We start from the raw sequence: 24,382 nt of genomic DNA on the forward strand, positions 1-24,382 counted from the left end.
TCTGGGGATAAATCAATTAAGTATTTATTTATTTGTTCGATTTTTAGACCGCCCTTACAAAATAGCTCAGGGCGGTTCACAAACATCAAAGACCCTTTAAAACAATTTAAGAGCACTGGAAAGCCAGGCCGAACAGGTAGGTCTTCAGGGGTCTCCTAAATTCCAATAAAGAATTCAAATTGCGGATGTCTGCAGGGAGCACATTCCACAGTCCATGAGCGGCTACAGAGAAGGCCCGCCTCTGGGTCACCACCAGATGAGCTGGTGGCAACTGGAGCCAGACCTCCTCAGACTTATTTTTATTTATTTATTTATTACATTTATATCCCGCTCTTCCTCCAAGGAGCCCAGAGCGGTGTACTACATACTTGAGTTTCTCTTTCACAACAACCCTGTGAAGTAAGTTAGGCTGAGAGAGAAGTGATTGGCCCAGAGTCACCCAGCTAGTTTCATGGCTGAATGGGGATTAGTACTCAGGTCTCCCCGATCCTAGTCCAGCACTCTAACCACTACACCATGATCTTAGTGTGTGGTGGGGATCAGACCGAAGAAGGTGCTCTCTAAGGTAACCTGGACCTAAGCCATCCAGGGCTTTAAAGGTAATAACCAGCACTTTGTATTTTGCTTGGAAACATAGCAGCAGCCAGTGCAGCTGTTTCAAAACAGGCATAATATGGTCTCTCCAGGTTGCCCCGGAGACCAGCCTTGCTGCCGCATTTTGAACTAACTGAAGTTTCCGAACTATGTACAAAGGCAGCCCCATGTAGAGCACATTACAGTAGTCAAGCCTGGAGGTTACCAGCTGGTGCACCACTGTTCTGAGGCCATCCTCCTCTAGGAATGGACGCAGCTGTCGAATCAGCCTAAGTTGATAAAAAGCACTCCTGACCACAGCCTCCACCTGAGATACCAGAGTGAGGCCTGGATCCAAGAGTACCCCCAAACTGTGTACCTGCTCCTTCCGGGGGAGTGTAACCCCATCCAGCACAGGGAGATATAACTCATCCCTCAGATTCTGAGCCCCTACAATGAGCACCTCCGTCTTGCTTGGATTCAGCTTCAATTTGTTATCCCTCATCCAGCCCATTATTGCCTGTAGGCAGGTATTTAGGGAATGAACGCCATTTCCTGATGAAGAAGATGAAAGAGAAGTAGATTTGGGTGTCATCAGCATACTGATAACACCCAGCACCAAATCTCCTGATAACCTCACCCAGCGGTTTCATGTAAATATTGAAAAGCATTGGTGACAGAATGGAGCCCTGAGGGACTCCATACAACAGCTCTTGTTGAGAAGAGCAACTGTCACCAAGCTCCACCATCTGGGATCTGCCCGAGAGATAGGAGCGGAACCACTGCAGAGCAGTGCCTCCTATCCCCAACTCCACCAGGCAACCCAGAAGGATACCATGGTCGATGGTATCGAACGCCGCCGAGAGATCCAGAATAACCAGCAGAGTCACACTCCCTCTGTCGATTCCCCAGTATAGGTCATCCATCAGGCCAACCAAGGCTGTCTCAACCCCATAGCCCACTCTAAAGCCCGTTTGAAATGTGTCTAGATAAACAGTTTCCTCCCAAACTGCCTGGAGCTAGCTGGTCAGCCACTACCCTCTCAATCACCTTGCCCAACCAAGGGAGATTAGAGATTGGTCTATAATTATCCATCGCCGAGGGATCTAGGGAAGGCTTCTTAAGAAACGGTCTAATTATTGCCTCCTTCAAGCATGGAGGCACCTTACCCTCCCTCAGTGATGCAATTATGATATTCACAAGGCCTCATCGAATAATCTCCCTGCTAGATCGAAGCAGCCAAGTCGGGCAAGGGTCCAGAGAACAAGTGGTGGACCGCACCGCTCCAAGCTACTTGTCCACATCCTCAGGAATCACAGTTTGAAACTGATCCATCCTAATATTGCAAGAAGGATTGCTGGACACCTCCTTCGTAGACCCTGCAGAAAAAGTGGAATCCAAGTTGGCCCAAATACAGGAGATTTTGTCCGCAAAGAACCCACTGAGGGCATCACAGCAGAGCACGTCCGGGAGCCGATTAGAAACAGAAGGAGTAGAAATTAGACTCCTCACTACCCGGGATAACTCCGCCAAACGTGAATCCGCAGAAGCAATGCAAACCGACCAGAACTTCTTTTTTGCCATACGCACTGCCTCCGCGTAAGCCCTCAAGTGGATCACATGCTCCATCCTGTCAAATTCGAGCCGAGTTCTCCTCCACCTGCGCTCCAGTTGCCTACTTAGGCATTAATATAACTAAAAGTATTAACAAACTATTTAATAGTAACTTTAAGTCAGTTTGGAAAAAACTTAGTAAGGATATGAACCACTGGAAAAGAATAGCAATAATAAAAATGAAAGTTCTCTCTAAATTTATTTTTTATTTCAAGCTCTTCTTGCGGAAATCCCTGATAAAAGATTTAGGTTATGACAAAATAAAATTGAGAGGTTTTGTTTTGATACAAAAAAATTGAGATTAAATAGAAAAATAATTTATAGACCTCAAGAACAAGCTGGATGGGGACTTCCACATTTAAAACTGTACTATCTAGCTGCCCAATTAAGTCATATGGTAGCATTTATAACAGAGGAAGTATCAAAACAATGGATACAAATAGAGGAGACACAGGAGCCAGAAGGAGTTTTGAGACAAATAATCTTTCATCCAAACAAATTCAAGGAGGCCAAGAAAATTAATAATATATTTACTAGGAATATGATCCAGATAAGAATATTGATAGGAGACACCTCTCCGTTAACACCTTTATTAACTTATCTGGATACTGGGTCAGATGAATACAGATTGGCCTTTTTGAAGAAGTTGAAAGAAAAGAATTTTTATAGAATAAGACTTTTACAGAAACAAAAGATTGCTCAAGAAATAGGCTCTCAGATTCCCTGGCTAGATTGGTTTCAAATTAGATCCATACTGATGGATACTAGTGTGGAGAATTTTGCTACCCAGGTACTTACAAAGTTTGAAAAATTAATACTTAGTTATTTGGATTAGCCTAAAGGGATAAGCTCTAAGATACACAAAATGTTAATACAAATAGACCTGAGACCACCCCCCCTCAATAGGGCTAGGGCATGGGAAATGGATTTAGCTAAAAAGATACAGGAGATGCACTGGCTCTCAATATGGAAGTCAGGGGGGCTGTCTCTCAGCCTCCATTCAAGAACTCCATCGGAAAACACTACACCGCTGGTGTTTAACACCTTCAGTATAGCTCGATTTTCTCAACAAAATTCCATACAATGTTGGAGGCATTGTAAACAGAAAGGTACATATTACCATATGTAGTGAACATGTGAGAAAATTAAACTGTTTTGGGAGAAAATCTTTCTTGAAATTAGTAATATAATGAACCAAAGAGTAGAGTATTCTCCAGACCCAGCCTTTTTACACATTTTTACAGGAAATAATACTAAAGTTGAAGATAAAGTATTAGTTACTTTCTTAATCCTGGCTGCTAAAGCAATTGTTGGACAGCAATGGAAACTACTAGACAACCTAAATGTGGAGAGATGGTATAATAAAGTATAGTCATGGGCAATTTTAGAAAAAAATTTCAGATAAGCTAAAGATAATGAAATACCAGACCAAAGAATCACAGTTTTATCGTATCTGGGGGGAAATATATCTATTATTTAGAGTGTAACCAAGGTAATTCTGACCTTATTCATGAAGCATGGAACTTATAAGTACTCTGATATGTCTAAAATAGTAGATTTACTTCTATTAGTGGTATTATAATATCTATATGGTTTTGTTGGCACATATTAGTATGCTATATTTATTTGTACTGAACTGTTGATTTGAATGAACTGGAATGAATATAGGTTCAAGTGTCCCAATTTAAAAAATAGGGGGTGGAAATAAAAATTAAAATAATAAATTTAGCACCTTGTCATCAGTGGGAGGCAACCTAACTGAGTGACACTTCAGGAATATTTCATGGCCAGGGCCAGTACAGCTAATTTTCCTATTTGAGTTGCACATAATCCAATATTATTTTCACTAACTCAACAGGTGGTTAATTACAGGTGGTGACCATGTGGCTATGTATTGCAACATTATTCTTACTCTGAAACTGGTAACCCCAACTGAAGAAACTGCAACAGAACTTGAACAAAAATGTTTACAGAGTGACTCAAAAATGAGAACCTTACGATACTGAACTTGGGACTTCATTTGTTCATTCAATTTTACAGCTTTCCTGCCTTTATAACATTAAGTCTTTTCCTGCTTCCCAAACAAGGTACGAACACAGAAAGCTGCCATATACTGAGTCAGACCATTGCTCCATCTAGGGCAGTGTTGTCTACACAGACTAGCAGTGGCTTCTTCAAGGTTACAGGCAGGAGTCTCTCTAAGCCCTATCTAGGAGAAGCCAGGGAGGGAGCTTGGAACCTTCTGCAGGCAATCATGCAGATGATCTTCCCAGAGCAGCCCCATCCCATAAGGCAAATATCTTACAGTGCTCACATGTAGTCTCCCATCCAAATGCAAACCAAGGCAGATCCTGCTAAGCAAAGGTGTAAATTCATGCTTGGTCCCATAAGCCCAAGATAATCTTGCAAAGAGAAATTAAGTAAAGTGCCTGAGAGGGGGGCAGTCAAAGCTAACAATTTCAATCAAAACCTATGAGACCTGCAGGGTGTGGGGATACAAAATATTTATATTAAAATGTTTTGCATTTCTCATTTCATCAGAGAATTAAACTACAACTTTGATCCATTTGTTCATGACAATTTTAATCAGTGATAATTTTGTGGGACTCTGAATTAAGTGTGCACTTACTTTTGGAAGATATTTAGGTTGTAGTGTGTTACTAATATAGGATGACAGTCTTTACTTGTAACAATAAGCGAAAATCTCATTTAAAAAAACCACAGACTTAATCAAAGTTCTCTTTTTTGCAATATTGAAGTTAGTATTGGTAACTGGCAAAACTATGTATTTTAAAATTTAAACAATTTCAATCAAAACAATCCCGAAGGCGATTTACAACAGTTCAAGCCAGTTGATTGATTGATTGATTAAGTGCCGTCAAGTTGGTGTCGACTCTTAGCAACCATATAGATACTCTCCAGGATTATCTGTCTTCAACTTGGCCTTTATGGTCTCTCAGTGGTGCATTCATTATTGTAATCGAGTCCATCCACCTTGCTGCTGGTCATCCTCTTCCCTTTCCTTCAACTTTTCCCAGCATTCAGGGCTTCTCAAGGGAGCTGGGTTTTCGCATAATGTGTCCAAAATATGATAGTTTGAGCCTGGTCATTTGTGCCTCAAGTGAAAGTTATGGATTAATTTGTTCTATGATCCATTTGTTTGTTTTCCTGGCTGTCCATGGTATCCTCAAATGTCTTCTCCAGTTACAATTATTAAAACAGCCCTTTGTTCTCAGGGTGATGGCAGAGGCAAAAATAAGACACAGCCTATCAAATGACCTGAGTTATGAACACGATATGTAAAGCTCTGGTCCTTACATGCTTTTTGTTGCTTGTTGTATAGGTTTTTACTGAAGCTTATTTTAATAATTTTACATAATTCACTTTGGGAGGTTTGCCTGCAAAACATTACTTAAATGTCGTAACTAAACCACATCTCCTTTCACTTCCAAGGCAAGTGGCAGTTGGAGCAAAGTTTTCTTTCTGGTACCAATATCACTTGACAGCTCTTTTTATAAGTGTAAGATTATACTACAAGTTCAGAATCTTGATCGCTTACAGATGCAGATTTTGATTACACAAAGACCATTTGAGCTAACACTATTCATGACTACTGTGTTATATTTATTAAGTTACATTTCTATGCCACCCTTCTTTCAAGCAACTCAGTATGACATACATGGTTGCTCCCTCTCCAGTGGTGTCGTCACAACAATCTTGTAAAATAGGTTAGGCTGGAAATGTGTGACTGGTGCAGAGTCACTCAAAGAGCTTCAGGGCAGAATAGAGAGATGAACTCCGATCTCCCCAGTCCTAGTTCAAAACTAACCACAGTCCACAGGCATAGTTTATTATAGAAACATGGCTTTATAACATATCATAACCACATTAATATTGTAACCATTCCATCTGGACATCACAACAAACCTTATTTTGTTACTATATAGACTTTAGAAGTTTAAAACAAATGAAGCTTAGGCTGGCTTTCAAATTGAACAGATTCAAGTAAAAGTAATTCCAAAACAAAAGTTGGCAGATGATGCAAACAGAAGAGATAGAATGTTCTGGCTGCTCAACGAATTCTCACTATTTTAAAAAAATCTGCTTCGCATAAACCATGGAGGCTGCTTCTCTACTAATGAAGTGTACTCAGACATTCAGTTGCTGGCTTGTTATCAAGACTGTACCAAAAGGGAATAATCAGTCATTAGAAAAGAATCCAGATATAGTCATGATTTTATAAGTCACAAGAAGTGCCAAAGATATTGGCATTATGAAGTAGCAACTATTTTCCAGCTTATGACTCAGAAAAGACTTCCCCAGAAAAGACCAGACAGGAGACTACAAGAACAATACAGTACAGCTAGAACTGCTCATGCTGGACATTACAGTAAGAGACGGAAAACATGGTGCTTTACAAGTTCTGTTCAAGAATGATTACTGAGGTACCAGACTGACCACACTGAGCAATATGAAGATAGCAAAGAAGTTCCTCAATTATCTGCTTGGTTTGAGATGGCTGCTCAGATGAATATGTTCACCTTTGTGATACACGAATTCTTCATTAAAGCTATTCCAGCAATCAGATTGCAGAGAACTGAATTAGTCTTTCCTCCTCCAAACAATTAAAAAAAAAATTCAACCTGCTGGACTTATTGGCTAGATTTCAGCCCTACAATCTGGGGTTATTAACTTCTATAAATATTTAAGAACAAAAAAATTAGACAGCCATATTTTATAGTGGAGGCCATTTTTAACTCAGAGCAGAAACACAGTGACTAACTGAACACAAGGGTCAAGGAAGTGGTTTTTGCAAACTGAGGGAATGCCGGAAGTGCTTAAAGCATAGTTGAGATGATGTTTCTTTGGCTTTATAGGTTTCTGTGGCTGCATAAAAGACAGACTTTTTAAAAGCATTAATCAGGTTATCTACTTCAACAGACTGTAGCATATATGGCAGGGAATCAAGGAGCCATTATTTCCACTGTCCCATCATTCCCTCAAACTTAAATTAGGAGATAGCATGCTCCTCCTCTGGCCCTGGGCCTCTGTGTAAATATTTGATTAAGCATTGTTCCTTCTAAGGCCTAACAGAAACTTCACTTCAGGACAAACTCCCGTTACTGTTTACTGCATCTAAAAAAAGCAAACCGTACTTGAAATTCTGGTGTCGTATAAATAGAACACTGAGCACAGCAATGATGTAATATTTTTCCACACCAGTGGGACTGACCTATATGACTCACAAGAAGGATCTGCCCTCTTGTGAATTATGCACCATTCCTGCCCTAATGACAAATGTGTTCTATCATTGCCAACCTGGGCAAAAATTATATCGATGAGATGTCGTCAGAAGATATTAAACAGAAAGGTAATCTGTAGAATACTCTTAGCCAGCATACACTATTTGTTCCACTTTTTATTAGGCTAGAGAAAATAGTATTCTACCAGATTGTACAAGCAAACAGAGTTAGGACAGAAGATATATATTCTATCTGAACAAGGACATCGCCTACAAAACTGAGACCCCACAACTGGCATATGCCAAAGAAAACATCCACTGGAATTCATCAATTCACTAAATAAAACACCCTATTTACAAGAAAAGAATTATAAGTTTATCTTCAAAAATATCTCAGCCAAGAATTCTAGTTCTCCAAGTATGCAGCAGGCCAAGGAGATACAATCAGTTGCTTCCCTCACTTTAAAACTCAGTGGCTTAAGTGGTTCTGTTCTCATTTGTCACTAGTCTATCCTCTTGTTTTAGCGCCACCAGCCATGCAACTCTCCTCCAAATTGTTAACCTTGGGAAATATTTTTTAATTTGCCTCAGATGAAACACTGGGTTCTGAGAATCACTCTACTCCAGTATCATATATTCATTAAAGAAAGGTTAACATAAAGAACAGGACATCATTATGTGGATTTTGAGCAAAGTACATTTCATAAGTGAAAAATCAAGAAATCAAAGGTTTATAAGAAGCGCTGCATGGCTGTTCCATAAGGAGGGGGCTGCAACAGAGAAGGCCCCTCCCATGAGTCCGGGCCGCACGTACCTCCCCTGGGCCCAGAACTGTGAGAAGGCCTACCTGAGACGACCTCACAGGGTGGGTTGAAGGTACACAGGCGTCAGACCCTGAAGGATTTTATAGTTGATAACCAGCACTTGGAACTGTACCCGGAAGCAAACTGTCAACCAATGCAGCGACAGCAACAAAGGTGAAGCATTGTCATATTTTCTGCTGCCTATAAGCAGCCAGACTGTGGCATTTTGGGCCAGCTGAAGCTTCCAAGTCCTCTTCAAAGGCAACCCGAGGTAGAGCGCATCGCAATAATCCAACCGAGAGGTGATGAGGGCATGAGTCATGGTGGCCAGGGCCTGCCGGTCGAGGTAAGGTCGCAGTTGGCACACCAGACAAAGCTGGGCAAAGGCTCCCCTGGCCACAGCTTCCACCTGCTGTTCCAGCAGGAGCCGTAAGTCCAGGATGACCCTCAAATCGCGTGCCTGCTCTTTCAAGGGGAGCGCAACCCCTTAAATACAGAACACTATTTGGTGAAGATTGGACTGAGAGTGGACCCAATACACCTCTGCAGGGGTGGGGGACCAGTTAGGATGGTCCACCCTGGATCCTAATGGATTCCTGATGACTCTGGGGAATTTTTCTGCTGCAAGAGTGGATGATCCTGTTGACACCGTGGTCTCCCTCCTGTATGTGGAGATGGGTTGGGTGATTGATAGGGTCATGCTCAGGCGTCCCCTCTCAATCTGCTGAGTCCAAGTGACTGCCTGAGTTGTGGACAATGAAACAGGCTGGTTTGAGCATCATTGGCAGAAAACTCAGAATGAATGTGACCCAACACAGGCTAGAGCCCATATTAGGGTCTATTCTACAGCAGTGATGGCGAAAAAATCCTACGTTTCCCGCCACCACTGCATCTGCTCAGTGTCATCCAGCAGAGCTTTTTAGTGTGGTTCGGGGGCTCCTATGTGAGGGCCCCAAAGACGATCAAACAGAAACTTCAGCAGCCTGTGGTTATCAATTTGGGTTACATTTTGTGGATAAAATTGTTCGTATCAGTTCTAACTTGGATGCTAAGGTTGTTGCAACACCAGAACTGGATGTTACCAATGCTCCAGCTGGTCTTGTTATATTGGATGGTTTTCAGACTGTGTTGCCTGAGGTGGTGGACATGCTGATTGGAAAGCTAAGGCCTACCATATGAGTGCTCAACTCATGCCCTTCATGGCTGTTGGGGGGGGGGCCTAGATCCATGGGTGTTGCGAGTGGTGAACGCCTCTCTGAAGCAGGGGTGGTGCTCCTTCAATAAAAATAGGGTGTGCATGGTCTGGAGTCCCCCCCGGTCCAGCACGGGGGGACTTACTTTAAGGGGGGGGTAGTACTGCAGTTGGCGATGCATTAAAGTCTATGGGAAACAGGGGTATATACTCAAAATCACGGTTGGTAAAACGGTGGTTGGCAAGGGATGACTATTGATAATGCTGCAGCCTACACCCACAGATGATCTTTCCCAGTGGTTTCATGCAGACATTAAACAGCACAGGGGGCAGAATGGATCCCCGTAGTACTGCAAAGGCCAGGGGGTGGAGCAGGAATCCCCCAGCACCACATTCTGAATACTACTGTCCAGGTAGGAACACTCTAAAGCCACTCTATAACCGTGCCCCCTAGTCCTAGCCCAGAGACATTACTCAGAAGGATATCATAGTCTATCGCCCTGAAAACTGCTGAGAGGTGCAGGAGAATCAACAGAGTCACACCCCCTTTGTCTATCTCCCGGTATCCACCAGGGTGACCAAGGCAGTTTCTGTCCCATATTCAGGCCGGAAAAGATCTAAGTAATCAGATTCATCCAGGGCTGCCTGGACCTAAGATATCACCACAAACTCCAACACTTTGCCCAAGAAGGGGAGGTAACTGATAATCAGTTGATAATATTTTTGAGGCCTGATAATCAACTGAATTCTGAGGCAGGAGAAAGAAAATAAGACAAGATTAAGTACATGGACAAGAGAATGGATAGTAGTTAGCATTCCTAGGGATGGAGAACAGAAGTGAGTTTTGGCCAATAGCCAGGGCATTCTGTTTCGAATATGTTGAGCCTCAAATGCTGGTAATTCAACCAGGTTGAAGTGACAGAGTCAGTTTGATTTTATGTTTTGATTTATTTTTTTAAGAGGGAGACAACTTTTGTCTTCCAGAAGTTCTGTTTTCACAGAGGAGCTCTCCTATATTTGCCTTTTTCTTCACTTTCTTATAGTGTCCAAGTGTTAAACTCAAGACTGGAACAAATAAAGTAACCTTAACTGTCTCTTCAATACACACAATTTTAAAAGGTTAACACACATAATGCAAACCCATTCAGCATGGAACAGAAATGTTACCAAAAGAGGAACCCTTAGACCACCAATTACTTCTCCTATAATTATCAAGCTCAGTGAAATAAGTACCTCAAGATAACGATTTTGAAAGGCAGCAGATTAAAGTCCTATATTCTTGTTAGCATTTGTTTTACTCTTTACTATATAAGAATAGCACTCAAGTCTTAAATATAAGTACATGAAATTCATTCAAATTGTTAGTTAGGGAGTGTGCTGCCATCTAGTGACTAATGAAATGACTAGCTCTCCTTTTCAAAAATAAAACTAAGACACAACTTTATAGAACTTGCCAAGAATTAAATGGAAATCAAAGTGGACACGAAAGCATTGCAACATATTAGACTTTTTGCAGTGCTTTGCAGCAACAGTAGTTTCCTTGAAGGTGGAGGACTGAGGCTAGCTTTTGTGTTTCAAAGAATGTTTCATCAGGTAATAAGAGTATGCAAAGCAAAAAAAAATTTTTTTTTTAAGCAACTCTTATAGGTCACCCTCTTCAGGGTTGCTCTGCAAGGAGAAACACAGTGGGCACCATCCAGACTAAATATGATTAAAATTAATGACAATTGTCTCATTGATTTAAATGGTGCTTAGCCATGACTAACTAGTCTGGATGCTGTTCAGTGCATTTGGGCTAATCAAGTGGGTGGTTTTTGCTGGCCCCCAGTTTAGAGAATTGAGAAGCGTGAACAAAAGTAACCAAGTAGAAAATAAGTTCATCCTCTCTGGCCTTTAGGATGACATTATGTCCTGCAGTGCAAAGATGACAGAGAGAAAAAGTTGAGTGTCTCAAACATTTTGAATTCAGGCCCTCTTCTGGACTCACTTTATTTTGTGGGCCCAAAACACACCACAATCTTCTCTTTCACAGGTAAGCATACAAATTCTTACGCACAACTGTATGCAGATTCCTGTGGCTTGTGAGGAACTCTGGACTGGTACTAATCCAAGACTGGAATCCTTGGGCTTTTCTTCAAAGTGGACAGGCAAAGTATAAATGTATAAAAGAAATAAAAATGGAGAAGAAAAAACAGACCAAGAAGAAGGTAGAACTTGCGAAAGAACGTTGCAGTATATTACCAACTGTATAACAGGAGTGCTCCTTGTTAGAGCTGTGCCCCACACAGAACAAGAGCTATGTAGCAAGTGACTCAGATTCAAGGCTGGCGACCAGCTCCGAACCTGAGCACTTCTTTTACCATACCATACCAAAAGGAAAGAGAAAATGGTTTTCTGTCCCCAAAGGGACTCACAATTTTAAAAGAAACAAGGGGAATTCCAGAAATAGCCACTGGGAGGAACACTATGCTGGATTGAATAGGGACAGTTGCTATCCACCTGCTAAATATAGAAATCCAATCAGCTGTGATTAAATTGCTTAAGGGGGGAGAACAAAGTTGTTTGGTTTTTTAGAGAACACTTCATAGCACAAATGCCCCCAACTCTAATTCCACATCCTCCAGGTTACTCACTATCAACTGTTAGGGGCTTCAAGAGGCCAATTCTGCACTCCAGAGTTTTCTTACACCATCCACCACCCTCAGACACCTTTAATATTTCATTGCTCAACTGCCTTCAACCACTGACTTCATTACTAGGCTCAAACAAATTGGTCTCATTTCTGGTTCCTTCAAACCCATTTTTGCCTCCCCCAGAGCATGAGAACCAGCCATGAAAATAAGCAATAATTCCAGGATTTAATGTTGTTGTTGTTATTTATTATTTCATTTATATCCCGCTCTTCCTCCAAGGAGCCCAGAGCGGTGTACTACATACTTAAGTTTCTCTTTCACAACAACCCTGTGAAGTAGATTAGGCTGAGAGAGAAGTGACTGGCCCAGAGTCACCCAGCTAGTTTCATGGCTGAATGGGGATTAGAACTCAGGGCCTCCCCGGTCCTAGTCCAGCACTCTAACCACTACACCACGCTGGCTCACAATGTAATTGTGATTGGGCAGCAGCATGCCCTCTGCCACGATACCTAAATGGAAGGTAGCACCAAAGACAAGAGGTTGTTGCCTTTGACATCCAGGGTGAACCTGGAAGTCCCCTCTCCGGGTGATGAGAGGGATAACTATGATTTTCCTATTTCTATGCCCTCAAGACTGGTAGGGGTATGAATGTGTATCTGTGGTGTTTTACTTTCTTTTTAATTAATTTACAAACTTCCTAACTTCTGAATGCCTAGGGACACCACACACAAATACTGTAAGCAGAAACCACTACCTTATTTTAGATGGTCCTTTTTGCTTCCCAATGGATAGAAACTCAGCCATCTGAGACTATAATATTTCCCTGTACAGACTGCTTCTGTTCTGCAAGTTCTACAGAATAAAAGACAGACTGCAGGTAAAGCAAAAGCAGTCAAATGAATATTTAAGAGTTTGTTATAATGTATTTATTTTGGATAGTCTTACTTGATAAAGAGATCTGCAAATCTTAAAAGCTTACACACCATCTCTAATTCCCAATTAAAAATATACCATCTCTTGAAACCAAAATGTCGATTTTTATGGGAACAGCCAGCACAGACATCAGCCAAAACTTCTGATATACTTAAAAGCATTCCAAACTGTAACAGAAGTTTTATACATAAATAGCTTAAAAATAAAATAATCTTACCTTATAAACAAATAACTTTACATAAAAACAGAAGATTGTTATTTTGATTACAATAAAAAGAAGCAAATCTGAGAACTGATTACTTTCTGCTGTATCTTAAGCCACTTCACACTGATTGGTTTCCATTTAAGAGAGAGAGAGAGAGCACACCCACTTTGTAAAGTTGTGTGTCAACAGCAGGCTGGATTTAAATCTAAATCATGATGTAAATCACCATGAAAAGGCCAATTTAAATCACTATTTAAATCAAAGCCTCCCATTTATTAATAATTGTGATTAGTTTTCACCATTATTATTAGGATCTTCCAATCAAAGAGCACTCAGGATTCAACCCAAAAATATTTATAATTAGTGCTGACTACACCAGTTGCAGAAATCTGGTATTTATTATTTATTTATTACATTTATAAACCACCCCATCCAAAGGCTCTGGGCGGTGTACAACGCCAAGGTAGTTACTAGGTATAAAATGGGAGTAAAAGGTCACCCAGATGGATTAATGGATGACACCTATAGCAGCTTGCCAGCTCCTTGCCCAGAGCAGCAAGCCATAATATATGGATGATTGTACTATGAAGTGGCTAACAAAAATTGTTTCCCCCACAGTTCATGTGGGCCATACATCCAATGAAAAGAGACTGATAGAAGTTCAGATTTTATTTTGAACGAAATTATTTTTAAGAAACTTGTAACTGATTTTTTTAAAAATGAAAATCTGATTTAAGCAACAAAAATCTGATTTAAATAAAACTTCCTTAAAAAATCTATTTTTAACCACTGTGGTCAAGAGAAAGCAGGCAAATAGTTGTATACAAATTACATGCCCAAAGAATAAGCTCCAACCACTGGCATCTCAGTCCTGAAAAACGGCACCAGGGCATCAGTCTGCATCATCAGCCAAAAGCCACAAAGCTAAAGGTCAGGTTTTGCTTTTGCAGGGTTGTGCTGATGTTGACAGTTTTGACACCTAAACTCTGAGGATTCTTCTACACCTCTCATACACATACCTATAATAATCACTGGCACACAGACCTAAAAGATAAATCAACTGTTTCATTTTACAAATACTTCCTTGCTTGCTTCCCTGCAAGTAATTCTTAACTCATCACAGGCAACCAGGCAAGAGATGCTCCTTACGGGTCACAATCGTCCTGCCTAGTTTGTTATTTTATGTAATATTCCTTGCAACTGAAATGGTTCTACTTATATACATAAATTTTCAGAATATGAGGGGAGAGACTGGGGTGGGGGGGGGAGGATTCTAGATCCTTTTCTCTTGCCCAGAATTATCTAATCCAATATCCAAAAAATCAGGTGGACATCTTTCCAAACCCTGCTGCCTAGGATTCATTTAAGTGGAGATGCTAAGGATTGAACCTTAGACCTTCTACAACAAAGCATGTGTTCTATTATAGTCTTATGGCTATAGGTGCTTGCTAGGATGCCAATGCTTTCCTAGAATTTAAGCAACAACATTATGGCAGAGGTAGAGAACTTTGACTCTCCACCTGTTGCTGAACTACAACTCCCATCATCCACAGCAGGAATAAATTGGTGAGCCAAAGTTGCCTACCCCTGCATTATGGGATGTATCCTAAGCTTGGTGAATTTTTTCTATTTGTGAAACAATACCAATTTATTTAGGTCAACAGCCAAACTTGTTAGTCATGACTGAACACCACTGAAATAAATAAGACAAGTTAGTCATGACTAGCTGAAATCCCACTAATTTCAAGAGGCCTTGCTCATGGCCAGCTTGGTCTGGATATTGCCCTTATTTTATATTTATAGACCACTTTTCACCAGTTGGTTCCAAACCCAACACCCCCAACCCCATATCCAACTGAGAATCTGCCCTTGAACATTGAGGAGACTCTCTAGACCAGACATGAAGCAGATACCAAAAACCACATACGCACTTTTGTGAGGACTCCTTCGTAACCCCTTCTAACTGGGCAAAGAGGCATTTTTTACTGTGGTGATTCTCTTTATTTAGCAGGGGGAGAGTAACTGGCCCTATCCACCCCCAGCACAGAATTTCCAGTGACTGTTGCTGGTGTCTATCTTATATTTCTTTTTAGAATGTGTGCCCTTTGGGGACACGGTTCCATCTTATTTGTTTGTTGTTTCTCTGTGTAAACCACCCTGAGCCATTTTTGGAAGGGAGGTATAGAAACTGAATTATTATTATTAATTAATAATAATAATAATAATAATAATAATAAAGAAAGATACTTCAGATGCAATGCAATGAAATCAAGCAAAAATCTGTTTATTTCATCAGTCATTAATTCTGTGCCAATATTAGAAGGGGAAGTATTATTTGGCACTCTCAGTTCACTCATGTTGATAATAAACTGAGCAGATGTTGAAAATGGAAGTGACATTTAAATATGAGAAGCACAGAGCTAGTCCTAGAAAAATAACCAACAACTTGCACAAACAAATAATTGCTGATAAGTTTAAAGCAAAATCCTGTCAAAGATTAGTGTTCAGTTTAAATTAAATTCGCTGTGATGAAAATCGCACACAAGTTGTCACAATTAGTCAAAGAAAACAATGGCTTACAACCACCCTATGAGTTCATACTGGACATAAGATTCAAAACAGGGACTCTCCCGCCCACCTCACAAGCACTATGCTATCCTGTACTAGCTCTGGCTGTATGTATAGGTCTCATAAGACTGCCCAATCCTACATGCAAATTGGATTCAAACACTTATATTCATTGTTAAGGATGCAGATGATCTATTCCAGTGTTTCTCAACCACCGGTCCCTGGACCGCTGCCGGTCCCCGAAGGGTTGAGTGCCGGTCCCTGACTGGGAGTCAACCCCCCCCCCAACTGAAATCAAGGCACTCACTTCCTCAATTTTGCACATGGCACGGAAGAGGAAGAGTATCACGGAGGCATGGGACCCTTCTTGTGCCTTGCCTCCACGTGCTGCTGAGATCTTCCTACAGCTATCTTATTCCCTATCTTTACAGCTTCAAACTGTATGCGGTGCGGGGGCATGGAGGAAAAAGTATGGCAGTGGGCGCCACTTGAAGGGCTGCTGGTTCTTGCATGCTCATTGTTTGCAGCCAAAGGTTGGTTGATTGAAACCGAGCTGCCTGTTGTGGTCGAGGCGCCTTGAGAGGGAACGCTGTTTCCCTCTTGCATCAGTGGGGCTTGCTTGTATGTTGTTTTCATTGGCCCCATGTAGCTTTTGAATTTTTCTAATGGCCCAACATCCCCTCTCCATTGAGTAATCACAAGCACCTCCACTCCAGACATACTGGAGACAAATTTGTTCACCCAGGCTTTTAGATTCAGGGGTTCTCAACCCTGGGTACCCAGACGTTGGTGGACTTCTACTCCCATAATCCCCAGCCATAATGGCCAAATGCCATTGTTGTTGGGGGTTATGGGAGTTTAACGGAGGGACCCAAGGTTAAGAACCCCTAATATTCCATGTTTGCAAAAGATTCCAAATTTAATTATTTTAATGCTTATATTATTTTCATTCTAAACTGCCCAGAGATGCAAGTTTTGGGCAGTACAGAAGTCTGATAGATAGATAGATAGATAGATAGATAGATAGATAGATAGATAGACAGACTTGAAACCCCTTTACTAACTGCTGGTCCGGGAAACTGCGCATGAAGAATGTAGCGGTCCTTGAAACTCTGCACGAAGAATTTAGCGGTCCTTGACTCCAAAAAGTTTGAGAAACACTGATCTATTCAATACTGCAGCAAAACAGAGCTCTTCAACATCAATACAAACCACCATGGCAACCCAAGCTCAACCAAATCAACCCAATGTATACCACTGATGTGAAACAACTGCATCATGTAATGCTAATGGAGCTATATCAACCAGTGCAGCCCTACTTATGTGCCATCCCAAAGCAGTGCACAGAGTGACCACTGAAAACACATAGTACAGTCCCCACCACAAAACAGTTGCAATTACCTAAAAATACCTTGTTGCTCACAACAAGAGATTTTTTGTTGTTACCAATGCTGTACGTACTTTATACAAATAAAATTAATTAATCTGATACCTATCATTCATTCAAAGTTTATTACGGTCTATGACCAGCACAACAAGGGGGGGGACGATGACAATACAATTAAAATATAAATAATTTTTTTAAAAAAACAAGTCAACAGTCTAACCCATCAACAATATTATAACTGAAAGGTTATAGAGCAGGACTAGGACTGTTAATTAAAAACTGGCACACTCTTCGAGCTGCTGCACAAAAGCCCGCCACTTTCCGAGTAATGGCAGGTATGCTGTCCTCAAGCAGGAAAGCCACTTGTTGGCTAGGCGAATTTCCTGGGAAACGAGCCAACAGTGGAGATATTAGATATTATGATACCTATCATAAAACAAAAGATCCTGATAACCTAAGCTTTTGTTTTATAAAGGTTTCCTGCGTGAAATGGAAAACTTGAAGAACATTGGCAGCATCAGATGAAAAGTCAGCATAAAGGGACCAGAGGAGGCTTTCAAAGGCTGGTTTCCACCTACTCCCTATGAAGAGCAATCATTCCTATTAGGGACATAGGAAGCTGCCTTCTACCAAGTCAGAACATTGTCCCATCTAGCTCAGCATTGTCTACACAAACTGGCAGCACCATCTTCCAAGGTTGCAGGCAGATATCTCTCTCAGGCCTATCCTGGAAATGTCAGGGAGGGAACTTGGAACCTTCTGCATGCAAGCATGCAGATGCTCTTTCCAGCGCAGCTCCATTCCCTAAAGGGAATATCTTAAAGTACTCACAGATGTAGGTCTCCCATTCATATGCAACCAAGGTAGACCCTGCTTAGCAAAGGGGACAAGTCATGCTTGCTACCACAAGACCAGCTCTCCTGGATTCCATTATCACCTTTATCACCATGACTTCCAACCTTTCCAAAAAGAAGCAGAAGTCTTTGAAAATCTCAACTCTGTGCACACTTCTGAAATTCAAACTGCTACAGTGTAGATAGCTCTTCAGCGGTCCTGTTCTTCTACATCTGTCACAGAATGTAAGGATTAGAAATCTGTAGCAAAACCCACTGGAAAACCTTGTGATCCACATTTTCAGGTGGCTCACTGGGTAGCAAGAAAGGGATCTTTGTTTTGGATTTGTTGCCATAGTAGGCTCAACCAGCTTGTGGGTGCAGTCCCTTGCAAGCTCGCCACACAAAATCTGTCACAGCTATTTCACAGGAAGGGCTTTTTTTACTCCTCCAGCCTAGCTAATGTTGATACAACTACTGAGGAGCAAATTTCTTCTCACATACAGGATACAGACCAGGCCCTTTACAGCTTAAAGTCTGAGAGTTTTCCTTCAAAACTCACTCACCTGACTTGATTCCATACAATTGCAACCACTTTATTGGTTTTGCAGTTGGAAAAAATGCTGGCTCACATAATGTGCAGTGAGCCACCTGAACAATAGGTGAGCTTGCTCCTTTCAAGCACCTTTAAACTCTGCCAGTGTGGCTTGCGAAAGCAGGGAGGCTCTGTGGCTACTAAAGAGTGTGGAGCTCAGGAGGCATGAGGAGCTCATTTAAAGGAGCTCAGAAGGCGTGAGCTTGGCTGTCACTTAAGACAGGTGGCTCACTGTGCAGTATGTGAACCACTGCCTTTGCTACACTTCATTTTTTCCCCTTCCCAGGCACTTATACTATAAAACCTTTAATATACATAACAGGCCATATTGTGCCAGACAGCATAGTCCCTTTGACATGTCACTGGTATATTACATTCTACTGATTTCATGCTTGTTCAAGACATTATCAGCTGAAAAGATGTAGTTATCGCCTGGTGGTCGGCAGCTGCTCCACTGTATCCCAAAGAATGCACAATTGGACTATTTTACCTCTAATTTTCCTTTGAAGCACACTGATCTTCTATCAATTAGCAATCCGCTCTCACTAATCCCGCCCCACCCCCGGTCATAAAGGTCCATTTCCAGTTACCACTGGTACATCTGATGGTGACGTGGAACCGGCCTTCTCTGTAGCTGCTCTTGGCCTACGGAATGCACTCTCTGTTAGATATCCGCAGTTTAGGCTCGCTGTTGGCCTTTAAGAGAACCCGGAAAACTTGGTTTGGTCTGGCCTTCTAAGGTTTTTAAATTGTTTTTGGATATTTTAATTGGTTTTAAATGGTTTTGAATTGTTTTAAAACTGTTATATTGTTTTAAGCAGTGTGTTTTAGATGGTGTTTGTTTTGTGTCTTTTTAAACATGTGCACCGCCCAGAGTCTTTGGATGGGGAAGTCTATAAATGTAATGAATGGACGGATGGATGGAGAATCAACCAATTGCTTAAGTGAAGACAGCATGCGAGTTAACTCGCTCCTCCTTTCAGATTCCCTCAGAGGATGACAGGGCTGGCCAAAGACTTCTCTGGGTGCTAATGGAGTATTCATTTCCTGTAAGAAGCCAAGCATAACTGAGAAGCTCAGAATAAACTTCCCAAATCAGAATAAGGCATGATCCACTCTACTGTGTGATTCAGAAATTGTCTGGTACCCAACTGGATTCAAGAAGTAGAGCCCAAGAGATGATGCTCCCAGGAAGGGCAGGATAATAACTTTGATGGCTAGCCCAATTTTAGACTAAAGTGCAAGAGACGGTGCCCTAGTACAGCATAGAGAAGTTCAGAATGTCTTCCATATTTTCAGTATACTGCAGGATTTTTGACAGCATAGTTATATAGAGTAATTCAGTAACATGAAGCCCTTATGTTAAATATGTATTGGCTACTGCCTGATAGGCTACTCAAAAACTGTTTACAACAGCAGAAGTACAGTGATAAATAAAGCTTTCAGAATGGAGTTTGTTTGGAATGATTAAATGTCATCTCAAATGTTAGAATATGAAAGGTTTATAGAGTGAAATATCTGTTACAGAAGTACTCACCTACTACTAGTCCACATTCTGGGCAGATCATGTCTCCAGCTCTGTAATCTTCCACCAAAATAGAATCTGGATGGTTTGGACATGTCACTCTTGGAAGCACATCCAATCTTAAAAACAAATTATGTATTTTAATAGTATATGCCAATGTACATTAAATATCCCATATGTATAAAGAGTTTCTAGCTAAGCAAACACACATAAAATACTTGAAATTAAGGCAATTCCTTAAGTGATTGAGCCCTTTAAGAAAATTTGTAAGCACAGCAACAAACAAATGAACAGGGGTGGAACAATCTTTCTATTACATCTTATAATTTTTAAAATGGCAAGCAGATATGAGGGGAAATATCAGAAGTCAGGTATACTATTACTAAAAGTCTATTAGGTTCTATTTTAGAATATGAATAAGAATTACAAAGTCATTGATAGGAATTAACCTAATTCAACAGATTGTTTGAAATGCAGCAGATCTGATTTCTGGTGTACTTGTAAAAAGGTTAGTGCTTTTGAGGAAGTGTGCTTTAAATGTTATTCCAAGTGTGCCAGGACAGAATATGTGCTGCTATCAATTATTCAGTACCTTTATTTGAAAGAAGAAACTGAAAAATCTAATATGAAATTGCTGATTACTTTGCCTCAAAAAACAGAAACAATACTAAAACAGAAGTTCCAACAATATATAGTTGGTTATTTAGTTTGCAGCTGAACTAATTAAGCTGACAAATTTATTATTTATTCATTCATGTTTATTAATTGGCAGACTTTCAGTTTACAAATATTTTAAAAAGACAAAGTGGTGGGGAGGTGACAACTCACAAAGTGACTCCAGTAGCTGGACAATCTATATATTTAATTCTCTTAGCCGGCATGCGTGCCCAGGATTTGGCAGCAGAACTCTCGTGACACACTGCAAGAGTTCCGGCAATAATAATGGAGACCGCCTGGCCCCGCCGAAGAAGGAGGAAGGAGGAGAGGGGGAAGAAAGCAGCAGCGGTGGCCGGTGAGCGAATGGATGGATGGATGGAGGGGGGGGGGAGAGAAAAAAGCAGAAGCAGCGGGCAGGCAGATGGGGGGAGAAAAAAGCGGCAGCGGGCAGATGGGGGAGAGAAAAGCCACCGCCATGGCGGGCGGTTGGGGGGAGAAAAAAGCTGTGGCAGGGGGAGAAAGCGGACACCGGGGAGGGGGAGAAGGGGGCGGCAGGTGGGCCGGAGAAAGTGGCAACTGGCAGATGGGCTTGGAGGGGAGAAAGTGGGAGGGGGACTAGAGGTGCAGATGGTCTGCGCCTGGTTCAGCTAGTTAAAACTTAATTGCACTAAAAACAACAAAGATTAAACTGTTAAAAACAACCAGTACTAGTAATTCAAAGTCATTTGTCTGTGTGTGAACTTTTAACAGCCAGAAACAAACTTTGCTTTACATAGAATTGTTTGTCCATAATCAGGAAGGCCTATATCATTTCAATCATCTTGGAAAGGAAGCAATTGAAACTAACCCTAGATCTTTCATCACTGTACAAATTACAAAGTAATAAAACATAAGATACTGTTTCATAAAAAGCGATCTGCAGCAGGAATACTATTGTATCTCTCCTCCTCCAAAACAGCTGAAGGGAGGACATTAAAGCAAAGGATTGTATAGACATTCCCAGATTTAAAAATAATAGTCTTAAGTAATTGCTGAAAACTCCTTGTGGCCTTAGGATAACCTCCATGTGCAATGGAGAACAAATACATCTGTTAAGCATGTATGTATCACCCCATATTGCTACTTTTAACATATCCACCCCAAATGCCCAAAATTAATGCTCACATGTAATGACAACACTGCCAAAAAAAAGAGCTCAACATACTGGACAGCAATCTGAGTACAGAACCACAACCTGCTTGTGGAGTTGCCGATTTTTAAAGTGGCTGCATGCGATGCAGAAGTGCTATCTTCTTTAACAGCAATATAACTATATTCCACTGGCCATTCTTTTATATCCGACCTTTCTTCCATTACAAAACTCATGGAGACATACATTTATTTATTTAACATATTTATTTGGCATGAGCTTCCCAAGTGGTCACCCATCCAAGCACTGACCCAATCTAGACCAGCTTAGGTTCTGCAACATGGCTGCATCATGCCCTGAGACATGTGAGATAGTCATCCTGTAGTAATCATAGGTTTGCCAAGACAGCATGTGAACTGGTGGTATACACCCCATTCTCTATACTACTACTACTACTACTACTACTACTACTACTACTAATAATAATAATAATCTATTATATTAATTCTCCTGGGTGTGCCATGGAATGTGCGTCCTGGCTCCCAGCTGATTGGCTGGGTGGCGGACGCGCCTGATTGGCTGAGGTGCACCCAGGAGGATTGGTTGTCGCGGTGGTGGCCCAGCTGTGGAGATCAGAGGTGGTGGGCCCGGCCGGAGAGGTGGCTGGGCCCGGAAGCAGAGACTGGGGCAGAACGGGGGGGGGGGAGAGAGATAACTGCCGGACCCAAAGAGCGCACAGATGCTCTGTGCAGGGTCGGATAATAATAATAATAATAATAATAATAGGAAGAAGAAGAAGAATCCCAGTGGTAATTGGTGCCCTGGGTGCAATTCTGAAAGAACTTGAAGAGCACCTCAACACCATAGGGGCCACAGAAATCACCATCAGCCGATTACAAAAAGCAACTTTACTGGGAACAGCCTACATTCTGCGACGATATCTGTAACAGCAGTAACAACACTGACAATAAAATTCAGCCATCCCAGGTCCTTGGGAAGGACTCGAAGTCTGGATAAAACAAACCAGTGAATACCACCTGTCTGAATGTGTAAACAACAACAATAATAATATTTATACCCTGACCCTCGGGGCAACTATATGTACATAAATATCTGAGTGTAGTACAAGTTAAGCTATTCTATTTAAAACAAATGTGTACTATGTTGCATGCATTTTTTAATCTGAATGAACTAAAAGAATAAATGGACATGCTTGTCATGCCTACAGTTGGTTGTAATGTTATAAATTGTTCTCCATATTTTTGTGTGAACGTTCACGGCTAAAGAATACATAGTATAAATAAATGTATGTTAAACTGGGGATATTGCTGGTTGTCCAATTTAATTTTCTTCTGCAAACTAAAAATAAATTCCAGCTCAAGGTTTTGTGAGCGTAACTTAAAATGAACCAACATTTCAAGCAGTTCATAATGCATGTGCTGCTTGGATGGTTTTCTTCTAGGACTTCTCGTTACACAGTAATAAGGATCAATATTTATGCTACAGAGGGCAAAGTTGGAAGCCATTCCTTTAAAATTATTTCCCTCAAGGCCAAAATATTTCAAATTTACAACCATCATGTAAATTATCTAAACGAAATCCAAGGATTAATCATCCTCATCGCAGTCCAGAATAAGTTCAAGAACTTACTGAGGTCACCTTGTTTAGATAAAAAGCGAGCAGATGGTTGAAAAAAGCAATCTTGTAACAGCAAACCTATACAAAAGAGCAACTGTACAACACAAGACAAAGTACTTTGGCTCATTAAAAGCATACCATAAAACCTTGATTGTAAGATCAGTAAAAATGCTTCATTCAGCCCAAGGGTCTCAATGGCTCAGTAAAGATGCTAATGCTAAAACATATTTTAAGGCTTCAGGTATGTGAGCTGTAGACTCATACACTTCTCTGCCACCTCCTCTACAGCACCAAAGGAGGAACTCAAAAGCTTCTGCTTTCACTTTTGAACAAACTACAATCATGTCTAAACTCAGAGGAGTGTGATTAGTTAACAAATCTGTATATCAAACGACAGTTTGAGCCTAGTTTGCTTTCACTAACTACAGTTTCCTGAATTCAGATGTAGCAGGAAACTGCGATTTGCTAAATAAAAAATAAAAATAAAATCACAAAAACTTATCTTCTCCTCCTCATGAAAAAAAGAAGGGGGAAATACGTGAGCCCAAACTTCACCAATGCTTGTTCTAACAGTGCTGAATCACACCCAGACCATAATATCACCGATCACTCATCAACACTTTTAGAATCACCCATACGCTCCAAATGCAAGTTGTAAAAAAGCAAGCTCAATTAGGCAGATAACATATTTATTAACTAGTCAAGATATATTTCTTTTATTTTCATATATATATATATTCATTAATGCTTGTCAACAGAATAAAAATCTATTGTTTGGCTTCTAATTCCTGCTAAAAATAACTTTTCTGCACTCCTGCTAACCCCTGCTAACTGGGCAAAGAGGCAGCTTTTTAA

General features: G+C 40.9%; 1 protein-coding gene across 1 annotated transcript in view; it reads right to left on the bottom strand.

Annotated features, from left to right (window-relative positions):
• The window catches only part of GTF2B (general transcription factor IIB), a 42,213-nt gene that overhangs the window by 13,574 nt on the left and 4,257 nt on the right, over window positions 1-24,382 (bottom strand). Inside the window, exon 2 of the mRNA XM_053246626.1 lies at window positions 20,116-20,222. Coding sequence (XP_053102601.1) covers window positions 20,116-20,222 — 107 coding nt within the window. The remainder of the gene's footprint in view (window positions 1-20,115; window positions 20,223-24,382) is intronic.

This window comes from Hemicordylus capensis, chromosome 4 (assembly GCF_027244095.1).
Source record: "Hemicordylus capensis ecotype Gifberg chromosome 4, rHemCap1.1.pri, whole genome shotgun sequence".
Taxonomy (NCBI): domain Eukaryota; kingdom Metazoa; phylum Chordata; class Lepidosauria; order Squamata; family Cordylidae; genus Hemicordylus; species Hemicordylus capensis.